This window comes from Lissotriton vulgaris, chromosome 11 (genome assembly GCF_964263255.1).
Source record: "Lissotriton vulgaris chromosome 11, aLisVul1.2, whole genome shotgun sequence".
Taxonomy (NCBI): Eukaryota; Metazoa; Chordata; class Amphibia; order Caudata; family Salamandridae; genus Lissotriton; species Lissotriton vulgaris.
Window position 1 is genome coordinate 836,716,647 of NC_141699.1, and position 24,124 is coordinate 836,740,770.

General features: G+C 48.6%; 1 protein-coding gene across 3 annotated transcripts in view; it reads left to right on the plus strand.

Moving 5' to 3' along the window:
• Nucleotides 1-24,124, plus strand: part of PAK2 (p21 (RAC1) activated kinase 2) — a 1,025,622-nt gene that overhangs the window by 893,029 nt on the left and 108,469 nt on the right. For all 3 annotated transcript variants that reach the window (XM_086943970.1, XM_086943969.1, XM_086943968.1), the window contains exon 12: nucleotides 12,146-12,245. In XM_086943970.1, coding sequence (XP_086800096.1) covers nucleotides 12,146-12,245 — 100 coding nt within the window. The remainder of the gene's footprint in view (nucleotides 1-12,145; nucleotides 12,246-24,124) is intronic.

Genomic DNA, 24,124 nt, shown 5'->3' on the forward strand with positions numbered 1-24,124 from the left:
TTCCTCCGGAAGGAAAGTTCAAGATGCTGACTCTGGCTCAGGTCTTAGCTGCCCTGGACCCAGGAGACTGGATGGTAGTGTTGGACTTGCAGGACGCTTATTTCCACATCCCCGTCCTGCCGGCCCACCGGCGTTACCTGCGGTTCACGATAGGCCACGAGCACTTTGTTTACCGTGCTCCCCTTCGGCCTTACAAGCGCCCCACGGGTGTTCACGAAGGTGATGGCAGTGGTCGCAGCTCATCTGCGCAGGTTAGGGGTTCCCCTACCTCGACGACTGGTTGTTGAAGTCAGGCTCACCCCAGACAGTCGTCAGCCACCTCCAGACATCGGCAGACCTCTTGCACCAGCTGGGGTTCTCCATCAATGTGCCGAAATCACACCTGTGCCCCTCTCAGAAGCTCCTTTTCATCGGAGCGGTTCTCGACTCGGCGCAGTTTCGGGTTTACCCACCCGAACAGCGGGTTCGGGATTTACAGGCTCTGATTCCAATCTTTCAGCCTTTATCCCGAGTTTTGGTCAGGTTGACGCTGTGGCTTCTGGGGCTGATGGCTTCTTGCATCCTTCAGGTGCATCACGCCTGTTGGCGGATGCGGGCTCTGCAGTGGGACCTGAAGTTTCAGTGGGCCCAGCATCAGGGCAACCTGTCCGACCATTTCCTGATCTCGGAGGGCACTGCGAGACAGCTGCAGTGGTGGCTCACGGACAGATCCCTCTCCCTTCCCCAACCGGAGCACGTAGTTGTGACTGACGCGTCCCTACAGGGCTGGGGAGGCCACATGGGAGAGGCGGAGATCAGAGGCCTCTGGTCTCCGGCGGAGTCCCGGCTCCATATCAACCTTTTGGAGCTGCGGGCGATTCGTCTAGCACTGAAGGCATTCCTTCCCTCTGTCCGAGGGAGTGTAGTGCAGGTGTTCACGGACAACACCACCGCCATGTGGTACTGCAACAAACAGGGCGGGGTGGGGTCGTGGACCCTCTGCCAGGAGGCTCTGCGCCTCTGGCAATGGCGGGAACATCAGGGCGTGACCCTGGTGGTTCAACACCTGGCAGGTTCTCTGAACGCCAGGGCGGACAAACTCAGCCGCCGGTGCATGATGGATCACGAATGGCGTCTGAACTCTGACGTGGCACAAGATCTCTTTCTGCAGTGGGGAGAGCCTTGGTTAGATCTATTCGCCACCGAAGAGAACGCGCAATGTCATCAGTTCTGCGCGTTGGAATTTCCAAGGCGGCACTCGCTCGGAGACGCTTTTCGTCGCGAGTGGAGTTGCGATCTGTTGTACGCCTTTCCGCCTATACCACTTCTGCCCAGAGTGCTGAAGAAGATCAGGCGCGACCGGGCACAAGTCATCCTTGTGGCTCCGGACTGGGCACGAAGGCACTGGTATCTCGAGCTACTCAGTATGTCAGTCGATCCCCCGGTTCGTCTGCCTCTTCAGGAGGGGACGGTCCTCCACCCGAACCTGTCCAGTCTCCAACTCCATGCTTGGAGATTGAGCGGCGACAGTTGAGGCCATTTGACTTGGCTCCTGAAGTCTGTAACATCATTCTGGCAGCCAGGCGTCCCTCCACAAAGTCAGTATACGCCTGCAGGTGGAACAGAATTGTGGCATTGTGCACAGCAAAGGCTGTGGATCCTCTCTCTGCCCCTCTTTCTGAGGTTCTTCTCTTTCTTCTTTCTCTTGCCCAGCAGGGCTCTGCTCTGGGCACTATCAAGGGCTACCTTTCTGTCTTTCAGCCTTTTGAGGCTGCCTGATCAACCTTCTTTGTTCAAGTCCCCTATTGTTAATCGATTCTTGAGAGGCATCACACATACGTTCCCTTTGTGAGGCCTCTGTGGGACTTGAACTTGGTTCTTACTTTTCTGATGTGCGCTCCCTTCGAGCCACTTCCCAACTGTCCTCTCCGCCTTCTTACTTTGAAGACTGCCTTCCTGGTAGCCATCACCTCTGCCAGGAGAGTGAGTGAGCTCCAGACTCTATCCTGTAAACCTCCTTTCATTTCGGTCCATCCGGACAAGGTTGTGTTGCGGACAAGGCCCTCTTTCCTGCCCAAGGTAGTCACAGCCTTCCACTTCGGGCAATCCATCACCTTGCCTACCTTCTTTCCGCCTCCGCATCCCTCGAGAGAGGAAGAGAGGCTCCACCGTCTGGACCCAAAACGTGCGCTCTTACTATCTAGATCGCACACGCCAGTTCCGGGTGGATGACCAACTCTTTGTTGGTTACGTGGGCGCCAAGAAGGAAAAGGCGGTACACAAGCGGACCATCTCGCGGTGGATCATCTTGTGTATCCAGGCGTGCTACTCCTTGGCTAAGAATGAACGCCCTGTTGGACTGAGGGCTCATTCCACTCGGGCCACGGCGACTACCACTGCCCTGGGCCGAGAAGTGCCCTTGCAGGACATTTGCCAGGCAGCTACGTGGGCCTCGCTGCACACTTTTGCAAGACATTATTGGCTGGACAGCCAAGTCCGGAGGGATGGCTTCTTTGGCCGTTCCGTCCTCCAGGACTTTCTGGTGTGATTATTGGTTCGCAGACCCACCACCGGGGTTGGTATTGCTGGGGTATCTATTCTAAGGTAAGGAATCTATCACTAGCGTGTCTCTTTCAGATGCACAAGGTTACTACTTGTGTAACGATATATCTATAAGAGACATTAGTTAGTGATAGATTCCTTACCGACCCACCCATCCTCCCCGTTCTGCGAACCGATATATAGGGTTAAGGTCCTCTCCTTTCAGGGCCCTAGTTTCAAGGCACCAGTGGTGGTTTTTAGCATAGCTCTGCGTTTCTGGCGCGGAAAAGCTGTGTTTAAGAACTGACGTCCGCACGCGGAGGCAGCGTCTAAGTACTCAGAAGACGTCATCACGGCGCCCACGACGCCGACCACGGACGCGGAGCCGCAGACGACGCCTACCGACGCGCAAGGGTACTGCTACGCAAAAATCTCCGGATCCAGTCTGACGCCTGGGAATATTCTAAGGTAACTAATCTCACTAACTAATGTCTCTTACAGATATATCATTACACAAGTGGTAACTTGTGCATTACTTGTACCTGTCCATGAAGGCTTCCTCGTTAGCTAGCTCCTGGACTCGCCCGGAGGAGGCATCTGGACCCTGCAGTCTGTGCCCCGACATACGGTTCCTCCTCTAACAGATCGTCACTGCAACATTGAAGCACTGCGAAAGTTGGCACACCCTGGTTGCGAGTGCGTGCAAGCTTCCATATCCAACGATAAAAAACGACATTAGCAGACATTGCCTAATCGCGTCATGGTATGCAAGGACCCAAAACAAAGGGTTTTACAGTTTACAAAAGCATGTGGCGTACAGCCAGAACCTGTCACTAAACATGGCAGAGGGAGGTGTGGAAACGGCCGGATTGGAGAACTCTCCTTCTGGTACAGACGTCTTGATGTTAGAATTGAGAGCAGGGTTCAAGGCACTGGATGGTCGCTTTGACTCACTGGAGATGCGACTGGACAATATGGGGGCGAGATTACATGGCCACGAACGTTGCTTGGACATTGCAGGGGGCAAGGTATCTGACCTGGAAGATGGAGTCGCACAATCAGTCAAAAGATTAGACTGGATGGAAAAGATTTAAAAACTGTGGCCATGAAGAACGGAAGTTAAGAGGCAAGGAACAGGTGCAATAAAGTGCACATTTTGGTTGTTTCTGAATCTACAAACATGGGCCGCATGGACACCTTTGTTGAATCCTTGCTCATAGATCTCTTTGGTAAAGAGTCCTTCACTCCCACCTTTTTGGTTGAGCGAGCGCATCGCACCCTTGGGCCCGGCCCAGTCCTAGCACTCCACCGCAACCAATATTGTCTCGTCTCCTGAACTTTCACAGCAGACACCCCACTACGACTGCCACGTGACGCTAGAAGGGATCCATGATTACTTTATTCCCTGACTTTGCGGCTATGGTTTAGGAGGCTGGAGAAAGTTTACCGGAGTAAAGGCCACGCTCTGGAACCTGGGCCTCATGTATGAAATTATATATCCGGCTCGCTTGCGAGTGGACGTCGCGGGAAATCCAGGGTATTTCAAACACTTGCAGCAGTCAAAGAATTTTGCGGGAGCTATAAAGGTACTGTTGGCACCCAGGACAATGTCTCTTTTCATGTCTCCACTCCACATAGGAGATCGGCGGCCAGTGTGGAACTCTTATCAACTGAGTGATTTGTTGTATTACTGCATTTCAGGATGACCAGTTAACCACTGAACTTGGTTTGTTTTAGGGCATTTGCATTCCTGCATTTACTTTTTTCAAAGTTGTGTAGATGACAAGGTCTTGCCTCCCCCCCCATATGTGTATTACAGTGTATCGGGAATACTATTTAGAATTTCACTTTTTTTCTATTTCCCATGGTTGGGATTGTTTTACTTTGCATTCCACCTATTAGTCAATGGGGTGTATCCCTGTGTTTGGGGGGGGGTATTGCTTGTTGGGTGTGTAGACTATTGCTTTCATCTACAGTTACTCAATGTAGCTGGTATGATGTATTGATATAAAAATGTGCCGTCTCGTTTCCAACTTATTCTATGGCTGCCCGGGGTATATTGTCGCCTTTTCTGATCTCACACTTCTTACTTGGAATATTCGGGACCTCAACGCCAAAAAAGGAAAACAGGTTTTGAACTACGTAGAGGCATCACATAGACATTGTGTTCCTACAAGAAACTCATTTGTCGAATGCCAGAGTGTCACGTTTTGCCTCCTCCTTGTATGTACTTTGCTAACTACAGCACATACGCCAGGGGGACTGCTGTACTTGTACATAAACTCCTACCTTTTCGCCACTCAGTGGTCAGCACTTATGAGGGTAGATACGCTATGCTTGTACGTCAACTTATGGGGTGTCAGATCTCGTTAATCTGCATCTACGTGCCTAATGTAGATGATCCGGACTACAATTGTATGCAGATTATATTTGCTGGGGGAGGGGGGGGGTTTGACTTTAACCTTCTTTTAGACCCTACACGTGATGGCACATCAGAATCCCCAGATGGAAAGCCCCTAGCATGTTGTGCCTTATTGGAGTTATGTGAAGCGCTTGGCCACATAGATGTGTGCGACACTGTCGACCCGGGGACTCTGCGTAGGCACACTATTCTGCTCCCCAGGACACCTGGAGGTGGTTGGACTTCTGGTTGGTGACCCCACCCTTGCAACTTGGTACAGAGAGTCCCAACACCTACCTATAACCCTAACTTATCACACCCCAGTGGCACTGACACTCAGGGTCCATAGACCTGAAGGTTGCGAGAGACAGTGGAGATTCCCTATTCACGCTCTGCCAGATGAAGCATTTCGTTCTGAGATACACAACCCCATTATTGTGTACTTTGATATAAATAACAGATCAGTTCAATTCTGGGCCACACTTTGGGAGGCTTTCAAAGCATACATGCGTGGGTTATGCACCTTCAAACACGCTGGGGTTCTGCGTGACTTGAGGCATACACTGTCTAGCATTGAGCAACAGCTGACTTATTTTAGATTAGGATCAAATGGAAAGTCCTGACCATGCACAACACTGCTGCCGCTTAGCACTCTTGAAGGAGTTTAAGGAGGCAGCGGAACGCGAGGCGCGTTTTTTTTAAAGTAAATATGCTATTGCGCGCAGATATGAGGAGGGCGATAGACCGGGCCGCACACTTGCAAGTCTTTTGAGGTCCCCTGTCAAACTCATGCATAACAAGACTACGTTCGTCGCAAGGGCAAATCTTGACTTGCACTCCCGACATACGAGATGAGCTTTTGGGCTGTTACACCCATTTATATTCAACTCTCATTGCACATAGTGACGAAGATCTAGCCGAAGTCACGCTAGTTTGGCTGGAAAAAGCCATGCAACAATTTTTAGCGGAGCCATTTTCATCGGAAGAAATCATCAAAGCCATAGATGCCATGAATCGCTCGACCGCTCCGGGACTAGATGGGTTTACTGGCCGCTTTTAGAAGGTTTATAAAGCCGTCTTAGCTCCCTACTTGCTAGAGGTGTATAATAAAGCCCTCGGGAGGCGGGAATTCCCCCCTACATTGCGGGAAGCCGTGCTAGTCTTACTCCCCAAGCCAGGCAAGGACCCTCTCCTTTGTGGCTCATATAGGCTGCTGTCATTAAATCTGGATTAGAAAATTCTGGCAAAAATGATAGCATTGTGCCTTGCACTGCTGGCTGAATGTATTTCACCTACACTGTTGGAGTTTGAACCTCGGAGGTCTACAGCCCTAAACCTCCGGACTCTTTTTGTGATAATTAATAGGATTGACCCTGAAGTTCCGGCAGCCGCAGTACTGTTGGACACCTAAAAAGCTTTTAATTCCCTTGAGTGGCCATTTTTTCTGGCAGTAACGAGGAAGATGGGGATGCCAAAGGGGTTCATTGAGCTCACTGCCTTGCTGTATACCTCCCCACAGCCCGACTGCGGCTAAATGTTACGTCATCCCCTCAGTTTAAAATATTTCGTGGCACCAGAAGAGGCTGCCCTCTCTTGCCAATTCTTTTCAATATCGAACTGCACCCTTTGGTTCGACAATTCCAAGAATGACATTTGCTTAGGGGGCTTCAGTTTAAGACTGGTCCTTTTTTAATTTCCATCTATGCAGATGACATTATATTGTAGGTTTGTCATCCCCAAGAGAATCTGGAACCATTAGCCCAAGAGGTTATTCGGTTTGGTAGATGCTCTGGTCTGGGCACAAAATGGGGCCAGCACTGTCAGGTGGCAGTGCGATTTCCCACTAACGTGGTGCAATGATACCTCTAAATATCTGGGGGTACAAATTCATATGGAAGCAGCACAGGTAGTTTTACTAAACCATGGCCCAGCGCTGCATGTGCTAGAACAGTAAGTGGCGCGCTGGATAAATCTTTCCCTCTTCCTAGCAGGGAGAGTGGCCATCATTAAAATGGTCGTTCTCCCTAAGTTTTTATTTCAAAATATACCCATCCCCTTACCAAATAGCTTTTTCCATACGCTTCGCTCCCGCCTAGCTTTCGAAGTTAGGGCCCGGCAGTCGGAGCAGGCCTTGTCGTCGTGATCGACGCCGAGACAGTGGAGGCACCAACGGTGAGGGTCGGTGACCGACATCAGTCGGTCGCAGTCCTCACAGGGCTTGAAACCTGGCATCCCTACCGGCACTGTTCGGAGTCGAAGACTCAAAAAAGGATCAAAAGAGATCACAAAAAAGTTTAGTCAAAAAGTGACTAAGGTACCACTTTTTCCGGAACTGCGCTGCTGGCGCGGAAAAAAGAACGGACGTCAGCACGCGGAGGCGGCGTCTAAGTACTCCGACGGCGTCATCACGGCGCCGACGACGCCTACCGACGCGCATGGGTACTGCTACGCAAAAATTTCCGGATCCAGTCTGACGCCTGGGGATATTCTAAGGTAAGGAATCTAATACTAACTACTGTTTCTTACAGATATATCGTTACCGAAGGTAAGTAACTTGTTAATCAGGTTGGTTTGGGGTGGGAGAAGAGCCAGGACACACTCACACTACCATACAAGAGGGGAGGACTCGGGGGTCCCAGACTTCCAGATATATTTAGTAGCACAATGTATTTATGCTCACTCCTGGTATCATCCGGATGCTCGTATCCCTTATTATAAACTAGAAGCTTACCTGGTGCAATCAGTTCAGCTTTAAACAATTTTGCTGATGGGATTCCCAAGTGACACCCAAGACATTCAAACCGTATCCACCACCCGTTGAGCTTGGAGGAAATTGACACTAGTAACCGGTGGCCACACACTATATTCCTCTGCAGTAACATTACTTAATAACCCATGGTTGCCCATCACTGAAGAACTGGTACAACGCACACTGGTCAAATACTCCATAGACACAAGTCGAGAGGTATTTCTAAAAGGGCAAGTTTTTCATCGTTCTGAAGACACCAGATTCAGCAAAGCATCACTTATGGATCACTTTAAACTTAGCAGGCTCCGCAGTATATTGAGGGCGTCGATCCAAGACTTCCAGCTGGAGCCAGAGTCATTTACACCTGACTTTGTTGATCACAAGCACAGGGGTTGAACACTTAATGTCCGACTTAAATAAAAGCATGTATGGCATTAGTCCCCACCACAGATGCCAAAGTCCGGGAGACCTGGGAACGAGACCTGGGACACCCCATAGAAGATTCCCATTGGTGCTTTTGCTGCAGTCAAACGAAGGAGGTCTCGCTGAAATGTTGGAACAAATTAAATCACTTCAAGTTCCTATGGAGAGCCTACAAATCCCCATCAAACTTAACTCAATTGATCCCTCTAGATCATATAAGTGTCCTAAATGCTGGGAGCACCACGCTGACTTTGCCTACGTGACCTGGAAGTGAGAAGGTCGGGAGTACTGGAGAGCAGTGTATACTATCCTCTCAAAGATGATGCACCTTGACCTCCACCCTACTCCTGAGGTGGCCCTTTTGGGATACGTTTGCTACATCCCCAAATGGATACGCCGCTTTACTTCTATTGCGCTGCTACTCTCTAAACGTGAATACGCTCTACAGTGGGGCAGTAAATTTACTCCCACCTCTAAAGCATGGTTGAATAGTCTGATTTATTGTAATACTAATTGTGAGCTATTTTCATCAACTCCTCCTGTGAGGTCGAGAACCAGGGATATATTGGGCCTTCAAACACTATTTACTAGAACTGAGCTCGGTTGCCCCGTCGCTGCCTCCGCTTGGGGTTGTCCCCACTGGGGTGGGTAGACCCCCCAATACTTCGCCCAGACAACAACTGTTAACTTTGGTATTCCCTTTTGAACTACATGGGGAACAACAAAAAAGGAAAATGGAGGACTTGAAATTGAGTGGAATTGTTTATAGACTGTCAATATGTGAACCGGTTTAATTGCTTCATTAGGTTGACAACCATCTATCATGATTTGGATATTGTACAGCTACATTGAGAACATGCTTTGTATTGTGGTAAATTGTGAATGAAAATGGTAAATGAAGTTTAAATAAAAAAAAAAAAAAAATTCAAGCATGTTGTTGCTAATGTTTCCTTACACCTATCTGTATCTATTACTATGGTAAAGAGAGCATAGCCGAGGCACCTTTCTGCTTGATCAAATGGGGAAGCCTAAACCCCATACCTTAGTCTTGGGTGTCAGGAAGCTGGTCGCAGTAAATAAATTACCTTTCTTAGCAGGGTGGAGGTCAGGGTCAGAAGCATTGCATCTGTCACTTTCTGCAGCGGTATGTGATAACCCCATCATGGAAATGCTCCTCTCAAAGAGCTTTAACATGGAAGCTGTTTATATAATAAAGTACTGTTTTTATCAACTGTGGCAGAGGCACAGAGCTGCTCATTTTGTTTTGTCTAGCTAAGATAAAGTGTCTCCTAACAAACACAGAAAGAAAGGAAAACAATGGCATTCCGGTATTAGTGTATGACCCTGGAAATAATTGTACAGGCTACAAAGCATCAGTGCCCATCACAGTTGCCCATTCACACGTTAGTAGAAAAGTGCGGCAAAGGGCACCACAAAAGGGATGTCAAACTTAGGAGTTGAATCTAATATGGAAACTACACGCGTGCCATGCAATAGTAGTTAGGTTAAAATGATCAGATGTTTATTAAAAGATTTGGTTAGAGTAATCTAATTACACTACCAATGAAGCGCGGAATTGCAAGTAATCTGGATGCTGAGATTTTTTTTAACTTTTGCTTATGATGTGCAGCATGATCCATGTTGCAAGCAGCCTCTTTGCAAAGGCAAATAACAGAGGAAGCCAGGGACAACCCTGTCTGGTACCCCTACCGATCAAGAAAGGGGAGACAATACCTCTTTAATACTGACCCAGGCTTTCATGTTCTGTAAAGGATTTTGTTACTGGCCTCATTGTTTTTGGGTGAAGTATGTTATAAAAACACCTTTAGCTGGCTTTTCTTAAGTCATCCAGCATAGGTGCACTCATTTAATTCTGGGGTCCAATGAACCTGTTTGCTGTGGTCAGGGCCGTATGTGCCCATTGTATTCAATGTCTCTTGCTCTGCTCCAGGCTGAAACTGTTCTGATTTGTATGCATTTGTGTTGTAATCTTCCAGGGCAACCGGTTTGCCAGCACCTCATCAAAAACCTGTATCGGCCTTAAGGGGTGATTTTAGAGCGTGGACTGGAGCAAGTTTCTATAGCCCCGCTATATATCTGTCTGCCTCAGCGTGTTTGGTCCTTCCCATCAGCTTTGCGAAGGCTGATCTTTCCTCCTCTGTTAACTTAAACGGAGAACAATACACCAGATTGCCTGTGTACCTTGCATCCAATAAAAGATGATGTCCAGTCCAAGTTCAAAGAACTTAGGTTGCACTGCTGCAGCATGAATGCTTAATGAAGAGAGACTCCTCTTGCTATGCCAAAACAAGCAAACTGATGGCTGCTGACATTATTTTACCAGAATCAGTGTGGTCATATTTTGCTCCCTTAAAGGCTTCACAAGAAGTTACATCACCCATCGTTTTGACCCTTAAGCAAAAGTAAGGTGATTAAAAAAAATAATTAAGACAATAAGAGTAAAAATAGTTACTTCAATCTCTGTCCTGGAGGTAAACAATACAAAAAGGAGCATACAAGATTGCACTCCCCAGCACACAGACCAAAAGCCCACCTGCTTTGTCTAGGCTTAAGGCAGGAGAGAGAGCCGCAGGGGGTTTTATTTCATGCCCAAAAGCGCAGGTATGGCTGCTACAGACTCGGGCTCAGTATCAGAATCACAGGCCCAAAATCTTACTCTTGCAGTTGTGAGGCAACATTTAAAATGAGGCTTACATAAAAAATTAAATACTCTTAACGTGCATGTGCTTCAAACCTGCAAGTATTACTAGCATGATTTCCACCATTAGTTTCATTTGAATCATCTACTGACCTATTTTTTGATGTGGCTAAAGACTAATCTGTGTTTGGAAGTCCTCATGAAATGTATTCCCCAAAAAAGATCAATAAATAGCAGTACACAGTTTGCTTCCAGTCATCCGCTTCAGCCATTGGCTTTTGTATTTTTCATGAATAGCCATTAATTGAACGGGCTGTCCAAGGCCACGGCATTTTGTGGATGGAGATATTGGAGATATTGTACAATTTATGGTCCCATTAAGTATTAGTGATGGGTCATTAACTAGTACCTTTAAACTGCAAATACGGCTTAGCATGTGAGTCTTATCGAGAGCCAGTTTGTGGTCTTTGATGTATTTAGTTTGCTGACACAACAAGATTTTTATTTCTAATTTATGGAATTTTGTTCAGGAAGTGCTGTTGTGTTGAAGTCTCATGCTTTAATTTGTTAATCTACAACAAAAGTACAGACTATTTCCCAAAAGTATATAATACGCAATATTTTGCTGTGCATGCCTTTTATGTGTACCACTTAAAAAGGACAGTACATCTTTTAACTCATTTTCGTGACACTTTAGTTTGAGGGTACAGCTTTACTCTGTTAATGTTTTCTGAGCAAAGAGGCTCACTCCCGGCTTCCATGTTGTTGTAGTCCAAGATGTTGCTTCCCTTTGGTATTTTCTTTCCATTCCATTCATTCTCTCAACTGTTACCAAGCACTTACTCCAATAAAAGCCAGACCTATTGGCTTTGCCAACATGGGTTTTATTTCCAGTGTAAATTTAGGAGACAACAATGGAAGTTTGCAAGAAAAACTCTTGAGCCGTTACACAAATAGTAAACTCAGACTTTCAAATTGCTTTGAATGTGTGTTACACTTCTACCAGAAGTTTTTCTTTAACATTATCCGTGAATGCTCACTTTATACTCTTATCGACTGCTGTAATTTGATTTTGCTGTCTGGTCAGTATTTCCTCTCGCACATCGAAGTAGTTGCCATATACCACTTTTTTTTTTTAAATCAACATATCTCCATTTACTAATCAATATTGTCTCAAACAAAAATATCTAAGTACTGTTCGCATATTGGTCAATAGCCCCCTCACTTCCTTTTGTTTCTCAGCAAGCTATGTAGAAGGTCCTTTCTTGTCCTTGTGAAGGCAGGCCTCTTCCTTCTAGCCAATTTACTGTATTGTCTGTTGTAAGTCTTTTATGCACATTCAGAACATTGAGATTTTCATTTAATACATTTGTGTTTCTGTTTGTAAATGCAGTGTTTGCAGGCTTTGGAATTTTTACACGCCAATCAAGTAATTCACAGAGATATAAAGAGTGATAACGTGCTCCTGGGAATGGATGGCTCTGTTAAGCTGAGTGAGTACACATTGAACATTTGAGTTTTTGCGCTTAGTCGTCCTTTTGAGAGATATCTACCATGATGGAGTTTATTATTCAGTTGAAAATGCTCATATATGTTTAATGCCTAATGGCATAGGATATGTTCAAATCCCAATTTTGCTAGCAAGGCTTTTATAAGTGTTAATTGTATTTTAAGTTTCTAAACACCTTATCCCAACGCACACATTTTTAAACCGTGGACGTCGCTCCCTACACTTTGTTCCCTTTTTGCAACCAGTTCAGTGAGTCCCTCTCTGATCTTGCTTGTGCGTTAAGGCTTTGATTTGTAATGAGTAAATGGTTAAAGCACAACAAAGTAGCTGTACTGCATTTGTGACTATAATGTCTTATTGTTATTAAGATTATCATAATTAAAAGGACCCTATAAACAGCACTGATGCTCAACATGTGTTTGGCTGCAGCAACAGGCGATCATGGAGGAAGCAGGACAAAATCGGGAAAGAAAACCTAAGTTCTTAGCTGTGTATGAAAGAGAATTTGATTCTGTGTATTACTTTGGGCAACTGAAAGTGAGTTGTGGTGGTGTGCTGTGACAACATAAGTTATGCTCCCAATAAGAGTATGGCAACATTTAGTTAGTAAGGATGGGTGCAACAAGAGGAACGAGGAGTCAGTAAAGATATATAGAAAGAAAACAGATTTTACAAAAATGTTGGGTAGTCAACTGAGATAGTGTGTTAATATAAGGATTAATTTAAAGGCAATCTGTTTTGCAACTGGCAGCCGAACCAGCTTGGATCGATGAAAAGAGATGTATGTGTGGCAGAGTACGTCAATTGCAAGTCTTACTGCATTAACCTTGTATATTTTCAATACTTATGAAAAGGTATTTATCGAGGTCCAACCTAGATGTAGATTTTCCATAATTCCGATAGAAGTTACATCTAATATTTTCAAAGTTCATCGAATGCAAGGAAATAATTCTCTGCTTAGTTTTATAAAGCTGAAAGCAGGTAATGGCAAATTTTACCTTTAGAGAGACCTTTAAAAGGAAGGAGTCAAAATGAAAGATTAATTACCAAGTGGCAGGCACTCTAAAGTGACTATGAATAACCAGTGTGCTTGCTCTTCTCATGAATAACCAGAGGTCTAAGGTCCATCATCTTGAGAAAAGCAGGTACCTGTTCTGTTTAATTTAACAGTTATAACTTGAACATCAAAAATAGACTTTCAATCTTTGTAGTTATTGGTGGAATTGAATGGTGATGCAACCACATCTGTAACAATTTCATGAAGTTGTCCGAAATGTGGTGGATTTATTTGGCACCAGAGTGTTTATGGACGAGATTGCTTGGCTTTTGTTATTCAGCCAGTACTTCTGGCTGCAGATTGGGTGGAGCAGGTTGGAGCATAGCTGGTCTCCTTCAAATCCTGCATCATATACTATATATAGCCATACAACATTTCAGTGTGTGGATAGATAGTAAATACTTTGGCCAGACCATTTAGATTGCATTGAGCAATTTATTGATTGTGTATCCAAGATGTATTATTACTTAACACCATCAAACTCGAGGCCTGCTCAAGTGTGCCATTCACCCTTTTTATCACTGTGTTCAATTCTGGTTTTAACAGATGAGAAAATTGGAGCTGTGTTGCCACTACGTTTATTGCCTCTGCTCTCAATTTGAAAGCAAAAGCCGGCCATTGGTCCAAAAGACAAGTGCATACCCCTTCAATGACTATTAGAGGACTACACATCAGATATACTCAGCACCTTGCCAAAGTACTCTAATCAACAGCTTGAGTTTCAAATCACATTTCTTCAGGCTAACTGCTAGCGCTCTAAATCACATGGTCCTCAAGCTTGTCCTTTCTTACTTTGTTCCGAAAGTGTCCTTTTGTGAGAAAATTCAGCACAGTCCGTCCACTCATTTATATCTTCCCAGATGCCACAAAGAGGCCTCCAGCCATAGATTTTTCATTTCTTTGATTGAAGTGCAGGTGCATTCTTCACATAGTTTACTGGCTCTAAGCCAGGAGTATCAAATTCTCCCCCATCAGTTCAAGTCTTCCTTAATCACTTAGAAAGGATGTGTAACCAAAAGTGGGGAGTGCTACTTTAGTGTGAACGTCTGTTTTCCCTCTGCCTTACTTACATATATTCCTCAAACCAAACTTCTTGTTTCATGTAGTTAAAAGGGAGCACCACTATGTAGCAGTCAGTCCTGTGATGCAGCCCCCAGGCCAACCTCAAGTAGGGGGCCCACCTAGCTGCCTCCTCAAATGGTGGCCCTGCCAGCCCCTTGTGCCTGTGTTCTCCAGGTTTCCCGATGCCATAGTTGGAGACCCAGTTCAGGCAGTCAACAAGAGTTCCGGACCGCTTCCACTTCCCCTGGTTCTCACCTGAACTTTCTCTGCGTCCCATCAGGTTGTACAAAACTTTTCCCCTCCTTCACCCATCTTTCCCTGGGTTTAGCTTAACATTTGAGCCCTGGAGCATCAACCAGTGCTCTCTTGTAGCCCTTCCCTCTTTGTTCTAGAAAAACTGACTTCACTGGATCAGAGCAGTGCTGTACACCTACTTCTCTTCCAGTATCTACTTATGAACAGCTTTCCCCCTCTATGTTGCCTCAGTCAGTTGACTCCTTCCCACAGGACTATGAAAGAATGAGCTGAGTTGGAATCAGGTAAACACACCAGGACAAGTGTTCAGGCATCCCTTCCACCTATTATTTTTTTGTGTGCATTACTGTTTAATGTGGAGTGCCTAACTCAAATAAGCTGACACCAATAATTTGTGGTAACCAACATGTATTTGTATTGATTTTCCTGGGTTTGTGGGCCAATGTAATAGAGGTAGACCAGTTCAAAGAAGACTGATGTTTTATAGTGGACTAATGTAGGTGGCCTGGTTAAAGTGGATGGCTTAGTTAGCAAACTTCATATGATATGGTAACTTTGGCAAAATGGACCACTACTCTGTCTGAGGAGCAAAAGCATTGCTGTAATATCAACACTTTCAGAAGCTGTGCCTTCATTGACATGTTCTTTTACAGTCAATTAGAATGTGTTGGTCTTCCACTTCTCAGAATAAGATGGTTGGAGCCCTTCTGGGCTAAGGGAGTAAGTCCAAGAAATCTGAAAGGTGGGGTTTTGATCAATTTAAATTTGATCTACTGACAGCTGCCAGTCAAAACAGCTAAACAGCCAACCCAACAGCAACAAATGACGCTGCATTGCCTACTGAGTGAATTGCTTCATTTGTTGTGTGTAGGGAGAGTTGGATCTGCTTCCTATGGTTACCGCCACTTTTTGCTGTGTTTCACTGGTTTATCTACTTTAGTCTGGCTGTTGCCCTGCTAATCAGGACCACAGCCGAGCTGTTCTCTCTAAATTCATTGCATGTACATTAGGTACATACCAGATTGGTTACTAGGTCACCTTGTGAGCCCCTAGTATATATGGTACCTTAGGTACCAACGGCATAGGTAGCCCAGAGGCCTACCAGGGGCTGAAGCATGCATTATGCCACCCCTGGGAAGCCTTCCAAAATGGCACCACAGGTCTGCACTTGCAAGCTAGGTAAAGGTGGTGTAAGCAACCCTTGCTTAGATATAGTATGCCTATATCTACCTATACATATAGACACATATTAACCTATAAGTCACTGATATGACAGGCCTTGACAATCCTGAAGGCAGAGTGCTCGATTTTGTGTTAGAGGGTGCCCTAGCATGAGCTGAGCCCCTCTGCAGCTTTCGGAAACCCTTCCTTATAGCTGTTCTATGATATGGCTATACCATATACTCTTAAGTGCATTATAACCTCGCGGTAAATGCTAACTTTGGGTTGGCTTTATCAAAACATGTCATGTTTGGTGTCAAACACTTTGGAATCCTACCCCCCGCCAGTTCTGGCGGCGGGGGTAGGATTCCACCCTTCTAGAGGGAGAAGACCTGTACCCACTGGTATACCTGGTAAATGTTTAAAAGAGCCTCAGCATCACAAAATGGATGCTGCTGCCACAGACACAAGTCTGACCTCCTGCTGCTGGACGAAACTCTGGTAGGGGAGGCTTGGACAATAGGTTTCCTGTCCAAGGAGGTGCCAGCACCTCCCCAGACAGGCTTTAGTGTATTGGGGCAGGGTGGGTTGCATTCAGTGAATGCTTTTCAGACACTGCCTGTGGCACACAAGGTGGTCCGTGCATTTCCCAGTTCAAACCAGTTGCTGGGGCACTCATCCCCAGCTCTGGCGCGAAACTGGACAGAGGGGAAGGGGTGTAACCACCCCCTCCCCAGGTCCTCCCATAGGTGGGACCCTAGAGTTAGTCCAACCCCTAAACTTAGTATAAATATTTTAGAACCCAGTCCCTAGGACTTTAGATTACCCTGGACGAAACTCCGATACATAAATCTTGGACCTACGACATTCCATTTCGACTGGAAGACTGAAGAAATCTCCCTTGAGGTCAAAACTTTATAAATAAATAAGTAGGGAGTGACCTCCCTGTTCAAACAGGCACAGAAGAAGCATCTTGCCGGTCTGCATTTTCAAGGCTCCCGACAGATCCCGAAGAATCTGCGACACAGGACCCGGACTTCCAGACATCTCCGAGGCTGACACGAGTTCCCGCAGAGCTGAGACCAGTAGCTATCACAAGATGTGGGGCCGGAACTCCTGGGCATCCTGCAATTTTGCAACTGCACCTACTTCCCGAAGTTTTCCAAAGTTGTGCATTGGGGTACTTGAAGCCCCTGCCCGGAGCACCTTTTGCACCGAAGCTCCGAGGCCTACACTCCACGAGTGTTCGGTGGGCCCGCTTCCTGCATTTCAGCTAGAGGCTCCTTCGCGATCCCTAGTCTGTTGACCGGTGGGTCCCCATGAAGGATAATCCTTTGTTTCTTGGGCTTCCCTGGTTGCTCCAGACGTGCCCTGACTCCCCTCCAAAGGGTGAGTCCCTTAGACCTTGCTGGTCTGCACCAAAGCCAGTCTTGTCATCTTGGTGGGTTGCTGTTGCCAAGGCTTGTTTGGGCCAATCCAGAAACTGACGCGGCAGCACTCGACATGCTTTGTGGGACAGATCGAATCCAGCTCCTGGTCATTGTTGACGCCTTCTAGACCTCGTGGCTGAAGAGACAAGCTTCACCTGTATCACTTGAAAGCCCCCAACATCGGCTGCCATCTTCTTGTCGCCATCCTGGTCACTGGCTAGTGACCCAGACTCTGTCCCCTCTGCTTTCAGGTTCTTCTGAGCTCTGATCCATCCTTGGATCCAACAGAACACTTTTCTCCTGGTCGCCTGCAGCACTTCTTTGCAGCTCTCCATAGGAATCGAAGATGAAACCTGACAGGAAAAGACACCTATGCACCCTGCTTCCCTTGGTGAGGTATCACGAGTACTTCAGTGCTCCTGTGGTCTTGACTCTCGAAGTGTCTAGTACTGAAGGGGTTCCCTCGCATTCCACTCCTAAGTATCCTAAATCTTTAACTTTGTAACTTAAACTTTTGCCATAGAAGTCAATTGTGATTCGCGGCTGTGTTTAGACACTGCTTGCGTCCCCCTTGGGTCTCCTGCGTTCCTACCTTGGGTGGTTCCTGGTTGCCCAGTGGTTCTACAGGCCCTAGGCCTTGTTTCTATGCTTACAGCGATACTTATACCACTTTCTTACTTTATGGTTTGTGAGGCCCCTAGGGCAAAGCGTATACTGTGCTAATTTACTGTGGGCTATTTAAGTTCTGGTATTGTACTTTTACCTCTACCTCATAAAGAGACTGGAGAGGTTGTGTTTAGAATAAATACATATATTTTATATATATACCTTGTGTGGTGTACTATCATTTGATTATTCAAGAGATTATAGACTGGTAAAACAAGCTGATTTACATTCCTTCAAAACTTAGCCTGAAGGCTGTTCTCCACGGCCACCACTAGGATCACTTTCTATAAAGGTTGTCTTAAACCTGGGGGCGACGCTTGGCCGGCGACAAGATGGCCGCACTCTTGTGGGCTCTGCCAGCCAAGCACAACAATCTGCCACGATCCTGCAGTAATCGCCGCTCCTGCTGCACAACTACGTCTGCCATCAGTCGCCTGGCTTGCGGCGCACCTACCGATCCCGGTCCTGAGTTCCTGGGTGCTCCCTCGGCAGAGATCCTGGTCCCGTGGCTGGAGCTTGGCCTGTTCGCTGTGTGGCTGCCCGCGCCTTCTCCAGGGCCGTGGTGCGCTGGTCCTCCAGGCGGCAGCCCGACTTGTGTGACGCGGTAGGTCGCGCCGATGCTGACGCGGTCCTCTGGTGAGGCTGCTCGCTGCGTGGCCTGTCTCGGGGCGCCGCGGCCTGGCCTTTTGCCCGGTTGCGGCCTGGTTCTCTGCCGCGGCCCTGCATGGGCGCGGCGCCGCTGGGGCTAGGCTCTGTGGTTGTCGTGCCGCCCATGCTACCCCCGCTGGTGCCTCCCCTCCGGCGGGCGCTTGCGGATGCTCTCCGCATGCCCCCATTGTACTGTGCGTGGGGGGGGGCTTGTCACTGCGCCTCGGCTGCCTCCGGCTCCTCCCACACTGGGTCCCGCTGCTGCCCGGCTGTGTTGCGGTGTGCGGTGGTGGTACTGCGGCCTTGCACCACCCTGGGCCCACATTGCTTGTAGGACTGGTTCGGCGACGTCCATTGCTGCCACGGTGGTCTGCTGCGGAGGCACCTCAGGGCCGAACATTCTGCTGCCAAGCCTCTATAGCCGCTGGTCCGGGCGGTTGATGTCTGGGCCCCTCTGCATTCCGCCTTTCCTCTGCCCTCCCTGACACCTGGAGCACGGACATTTGGAGCGCAAGTAAGCCCCTAGGACCTCTGGCTGCGGCCTTTCGAGGTGGGCCGGAGCCTCCCTCCTCCTGACCCAGACTGGGGGCCCTGCACGTTACTGTTGCCCTTCTATCAGATGCCTCCTGCTTTGGGTCATCGCTCTCCGCGTTTTGGATTGCACCTCCTGGGGTAGTTGGGCCTGCGCTGCTCTGGCCATCACCGCCCGCCACTCCGGCTTAGAGTCCCCCCATACTGTGGCATGCTCCGGTCTTCACCTTTCCCTCTTCTGCTGGTGGTGGCCCGGCATGGACTGCTCTTCTAGCCTCTCCCGAGCGTAGCTTACCTACTTCTGTGATCTACATGGTGCTGGTGCGACAGCTCTGGTTTGCCCTCCCCGCTGGACTCTCTTCCTCCGGCTGCTGTTTGCTTGTTGATTATCGTGCTGCCGCTATTATCTTCCCTCTGCGCTTCTTGTGGCCCTACAGTGCAGTGTTTCGCCATGGGGAAGTCAGACCCAAAGCAGCCCAAGATCGCCTTTGAACTCCGTAAATCCTCTCGTCAGGACGGCGCGAGCTCTGAGGGTGTCGAGTCGGCCGGGTCGATGGAACCCCCTCCACGTCGGGATGACGACCTCAAGGCGATAATGCTCTAAGTCAAGTCAACCGTCCCCGCCTCCCAGCTGGATCAGCTGTCTGCTCGCCTTGATTCGGTAAAGGCCCGAGTGGACTCCCACGACAACAGACTCCTTCATGTTGAGACCAGGGTTTCCGATGCGGAGGATGCGGCCACCCAGGATAGGCAGAAGCTGCTACAGATGGATAAGATCTTGGCCGTCACTCGAGAAAAGAATGAAGATTTAGAGGCTCGCTCTGGTCTGAGTAACCTCCGCCTCACGGGCCTGCCAGAGTCCTCCAACATTTCCAGGATGGAGGACTACTTTGAAAAACTCATTAAGGAACTCTTTGGGGATTTCCTCTCTCCTTTGTCGTGGAGCGAGCCCATCGGTCCCCTGGCCCGCGTCCTGGGTCTGCCCCCCCCGTCCCATAGTGGCGAAGATCCTGAAGTTTTGAGATTGCGACGCCATCCTCCAGGCGGCGCGCGACAAGGGCACCATCACGCACCAGGGCAACACCCTGTCCTTTTACCCTGATTACACCTTGTCCGTCCAGGCCGCCAGAAGAGTTTGCCAGCTGAACGTATCCTCCAAAAGCACGAGGTCCCCTACTGCTTGGTCTATCCGGCGAAGCTGAGGGTCTGCCAAGGTTCCAAGACACTTCTTTTTCCTGACCCGCGGGAGGCGCTCGCCTTTGCCAAAAAACTCGATAAGGAATCCAAATCCTCTCCACCCCGAGTCTTCGCTCGAAGCCGCCAACCGCTTAAGTGATAATGACTAACTGTGTGGGCTGGGTTAATCTTGTTTTACATGCGCACGGTTATTGTCATGCTATTCTTCATATTAGGCTTATTCCCTATCCCCACATGCGGGGGCCTTGACTTTTGCTATGTTATCTGAAAGAGACCATGCTGCTTCTATTCTTAAGCCCTCACAAGTTGGTGATAGCTGTAGTAGCTATTTTGGCTGTCTGTGCAGACCTTGATTATTGTTCAATATGATTTTGGTTTCTGATGCTGCCATTTACCCGTGCTTGGCCACCCTGCTCTACAGCAGGGGTGTTCGCCGAGTCCTGCCATGCCTCCCATGGGATGATTCCCACTCCTGATGTTTTGTCACCCTCTCCAAGTTTTGGGTCCCAGGGGTGGGGTGGGGTGGGGTGGGGTGGGGTGGTCCTCTCAGCCTGTTTGGGGGGGTTGGAGTGGGTGGATATCTTGGGGTCTTATGGTTTGTGGTTCTTGTGTTGAAACTGGTTGGGGACATTGGGGGTGTGGGGGTGGGGGGTGGGGGGTGGTGGTGAGTTGTTTTGTACCTCCAATGGGAAGACGGCTTCAAGTCGCCATTGTATTATTATTTCACTTGGTCTTTGCATACATTTCTATTGACACTGTATCATGCTTGATGCCTTGGTTAATTGCTCCTGATTTTATTGGTCATGTTTTGTACACTGTGCTTTGCTCATTGCTCTGGCTGTCCGTGTTCAGTGCGGTATGCTATGTTTCATTGCGCTGTTTACCTTGCCTTTGCTCCTTCAGTTTCAGGTAACCCTGTTTCTCCTTGTATCACATTCACTCCCACTGTGTCATCTCCCCTTAGTGTCACCTGGGGCTCGGCCTTCGCGATACCTCGCAGTCCTCGGTGTCCCTGGCACTATCTATGCGCTCATTGCTGCCGTGTTCCCCCCCCCACCCAGTCACGTTTGCTCTACATTATTTACCCTGTTCCCCCTCCTTCTCTTCTCCTGTGTTTGTTTGCGCTCCTCTGGGCGGCCTCGCCGCTGATGCGCCTGTTGCCAGTGTCACAACCGTCACATCATGGCTGAGTTGGTATGTTGGTCCTGGAATATCCGGAGTTTGAATGACCATCGTAAAGCCCGCCTGATCCACTCCTGTTTACAGCACCATAAAGTTGATATGTCTCCTTCAAGAGACCCACCTGTTGCCGGGGACTGTTTCCAAACTCCGCTCCAGGTATTGGGGGGGATCTCACTCTGCCACCTATTCCTCATACACCAGGGGCGTCTCTATATTGATGCGTCGGGGTCTCCATTGGCAGACGGACAGATAATCCTTGACCCGGAGGGTAGATATGTGATTCTCCAGGGCCTGCAACTGGTGCAACCTGTTACCATTGCCGCAGTATATGGCTGTAGCGTTGACAACCCAGACGCACCTCATCTCTTCTTGCGGTCCTGCGGCGGTCATCTTGGGCGGTGACTTTAATGTTGTGCCTTCTGCGGCTCTGGACCGGTCGGGCTCCCACTCCTTTCACCCGCGTTCTGCTTCGGCTCTTTCGGCTATATGCACCGAAAATGCCCTCTACGACGTCTGGCGTCATTCCTTCCCCAAGGTGCAAGATGGCACTTGCTTCACTGGCGCACGGGGCTGCTGGTCTCGCAAGGACTTCTGGCTGACCTCCCCGGATGTACTATCCTCACTTTCCGACGTGAGGCACATGGCTCGCACTTTTTCCGACCACGCTCCTGTCCAGCTCCGTCTACGTCCTCCCCATTTCCTGAGGCGGGCTTTCACCCGCGGCCCTCCGGGACCCCGTCTTCTGTGCGGACATCCAGACCGCGATTACCACATATTTCGATCTCAATGTGGGCTCGGTGGAGTCGGCCTCCACCTCGTGGGAAGGGTTCAAGGCTGTTATTCGCAGCAAGAGTATCTCCAAGCAGGCGGGTGTCCTTCGTTCTATTCTCTCTACTCTGGAGAGGCTCAAGGGGGAGATCAGAGATTTAGAGGCCGCTCAGGCTACAATCCCTAGTCCGGAGACACTGGCGAAGCTGCAACAGAAACGTACTGAATTCTCCAAAGAGGCTGACCGCGAACTGTCTTTTCTGGGCAGGGAGGGCCGGGCACGTCTGTTCGGTGAGAGGGACCGCCCGGGGCGCAACCTCTCCAATCTTCTTCGCCAGCCGCGCGCCGCTTCCTATGTCACGGCTCTTGCGGATCCGATAGGACTACTTCTCCGGAAGTCATGAAATCTCGTTTTAAAAAATTTTTACTCGCAACTCTAGTCTGCTGGCACTCCCCTGCCACGAGGGACTTTGATCAATATTTTGACTCCATTGGCCTTTTTTGGCTGGAAGACTACCACCGCAAATTTCTTGATGAACCGTTCTGCAAAGAGATAATATTGACAGCCATCAGCAGTCTGCCCGGCGACAAGCCCCCTGGATTGGACGGTTTGCCGGCCTCGTTCTACAAGACTTTTGCCGTTCTTCTGGAGCCACATCTCGCTGCAATGTACAATGACTCGTTTGACTCTAGCTCCTTTCCGCCTTCGCTGCGCGAGACGCTATTAACCCTCCTTCTTAAGCACGATAAACCCCAGGATCGCCTAGACTCCTATCGCCCCCTTTCACTTATAAATATCGATAACAAAATCTTTGCTAAGCTGATCGCTTCTCCTGCTTATGCCTACTATCACTCTTCCCAACTAATCTGGTTTCATTCCTGGGAGGGCGACCTTCCACAATCTCTGCACGATGTTCTCGATCCTGCATCAAATCAATCCTGACCTTCCAGCCGTAGCCACCTTGCTTGACGCCACTAAGGCTTTCGACACGCTGGAGTGGCCCTTTTAATTCTACATCTTGCCACGCATGGGTTTTAGCAACCATTTCTTGCACAATGTCAGACTCTTATATACCAACCCTACTGAGCGCCTCCATATCAACGGCCAGATTTGGGACCCTATCGCTATTGCTCGCGACACGCGTCAGAGGTGCCGCTATCACCCATGCTTTTTGCTATAGCTATGGAGCCCCTGGCCGATAGGCTGCGACAGCACTATACTCAAAGGGGCCTTGGTTTTTTCGTCCCGCGCCTTACTCGTTTCAATGTATGCGGACGACATTGTGCTTTATGTCCGCCACCCCCCAGGAGAACTTTAGCCCCCTTGTCCGTGAAATCATTCGGTTTGGGGGGTTGTCGGGCATCCAGGTAAACTGGGGCAAGTTGATGCTTTTCCCCCTGACTGACGCCACAGTGCCTTTTCCCCTTGACTTTCCATTTGTCTGGGCCTCTGGTCCGACACGTTATCTGGGCATCTGGCTCAGTCTGGATTTGGATGACTTGTGGAGATCGAACTTCGGCCGCGCGGTTGACTGGCTGGAATCCAAGATCTCATCGTGGAGTGGGCTCCCGCTGTCTCTGGCGGGTCGCATCGCCATCGCCAAAAGGGTGGTTCTTCCTAAATTTCTTTACTTGTTTTTAAATATCCCCATTCCCCTCACTGCGCACTTTTTTCGCAAATTGCGTTACCTGATCATTTCTTTGGTCTGGGCGGGCAAACAACCTAGAGTAGCTTACGATGTTCTTACTCTCCCCATGTCGGCTGGCGGAATGGGCGCGCTGAATTTCAAGTTGTATGCATTATGCGCTCAGGCCAGTTTCCTGCATATCTGGGTCCACCCAACCCCCTACCAGCCTCATATTGCTGTTGAGAGGGATGTGGCCTCCCCCTGGCCTCTATCCACG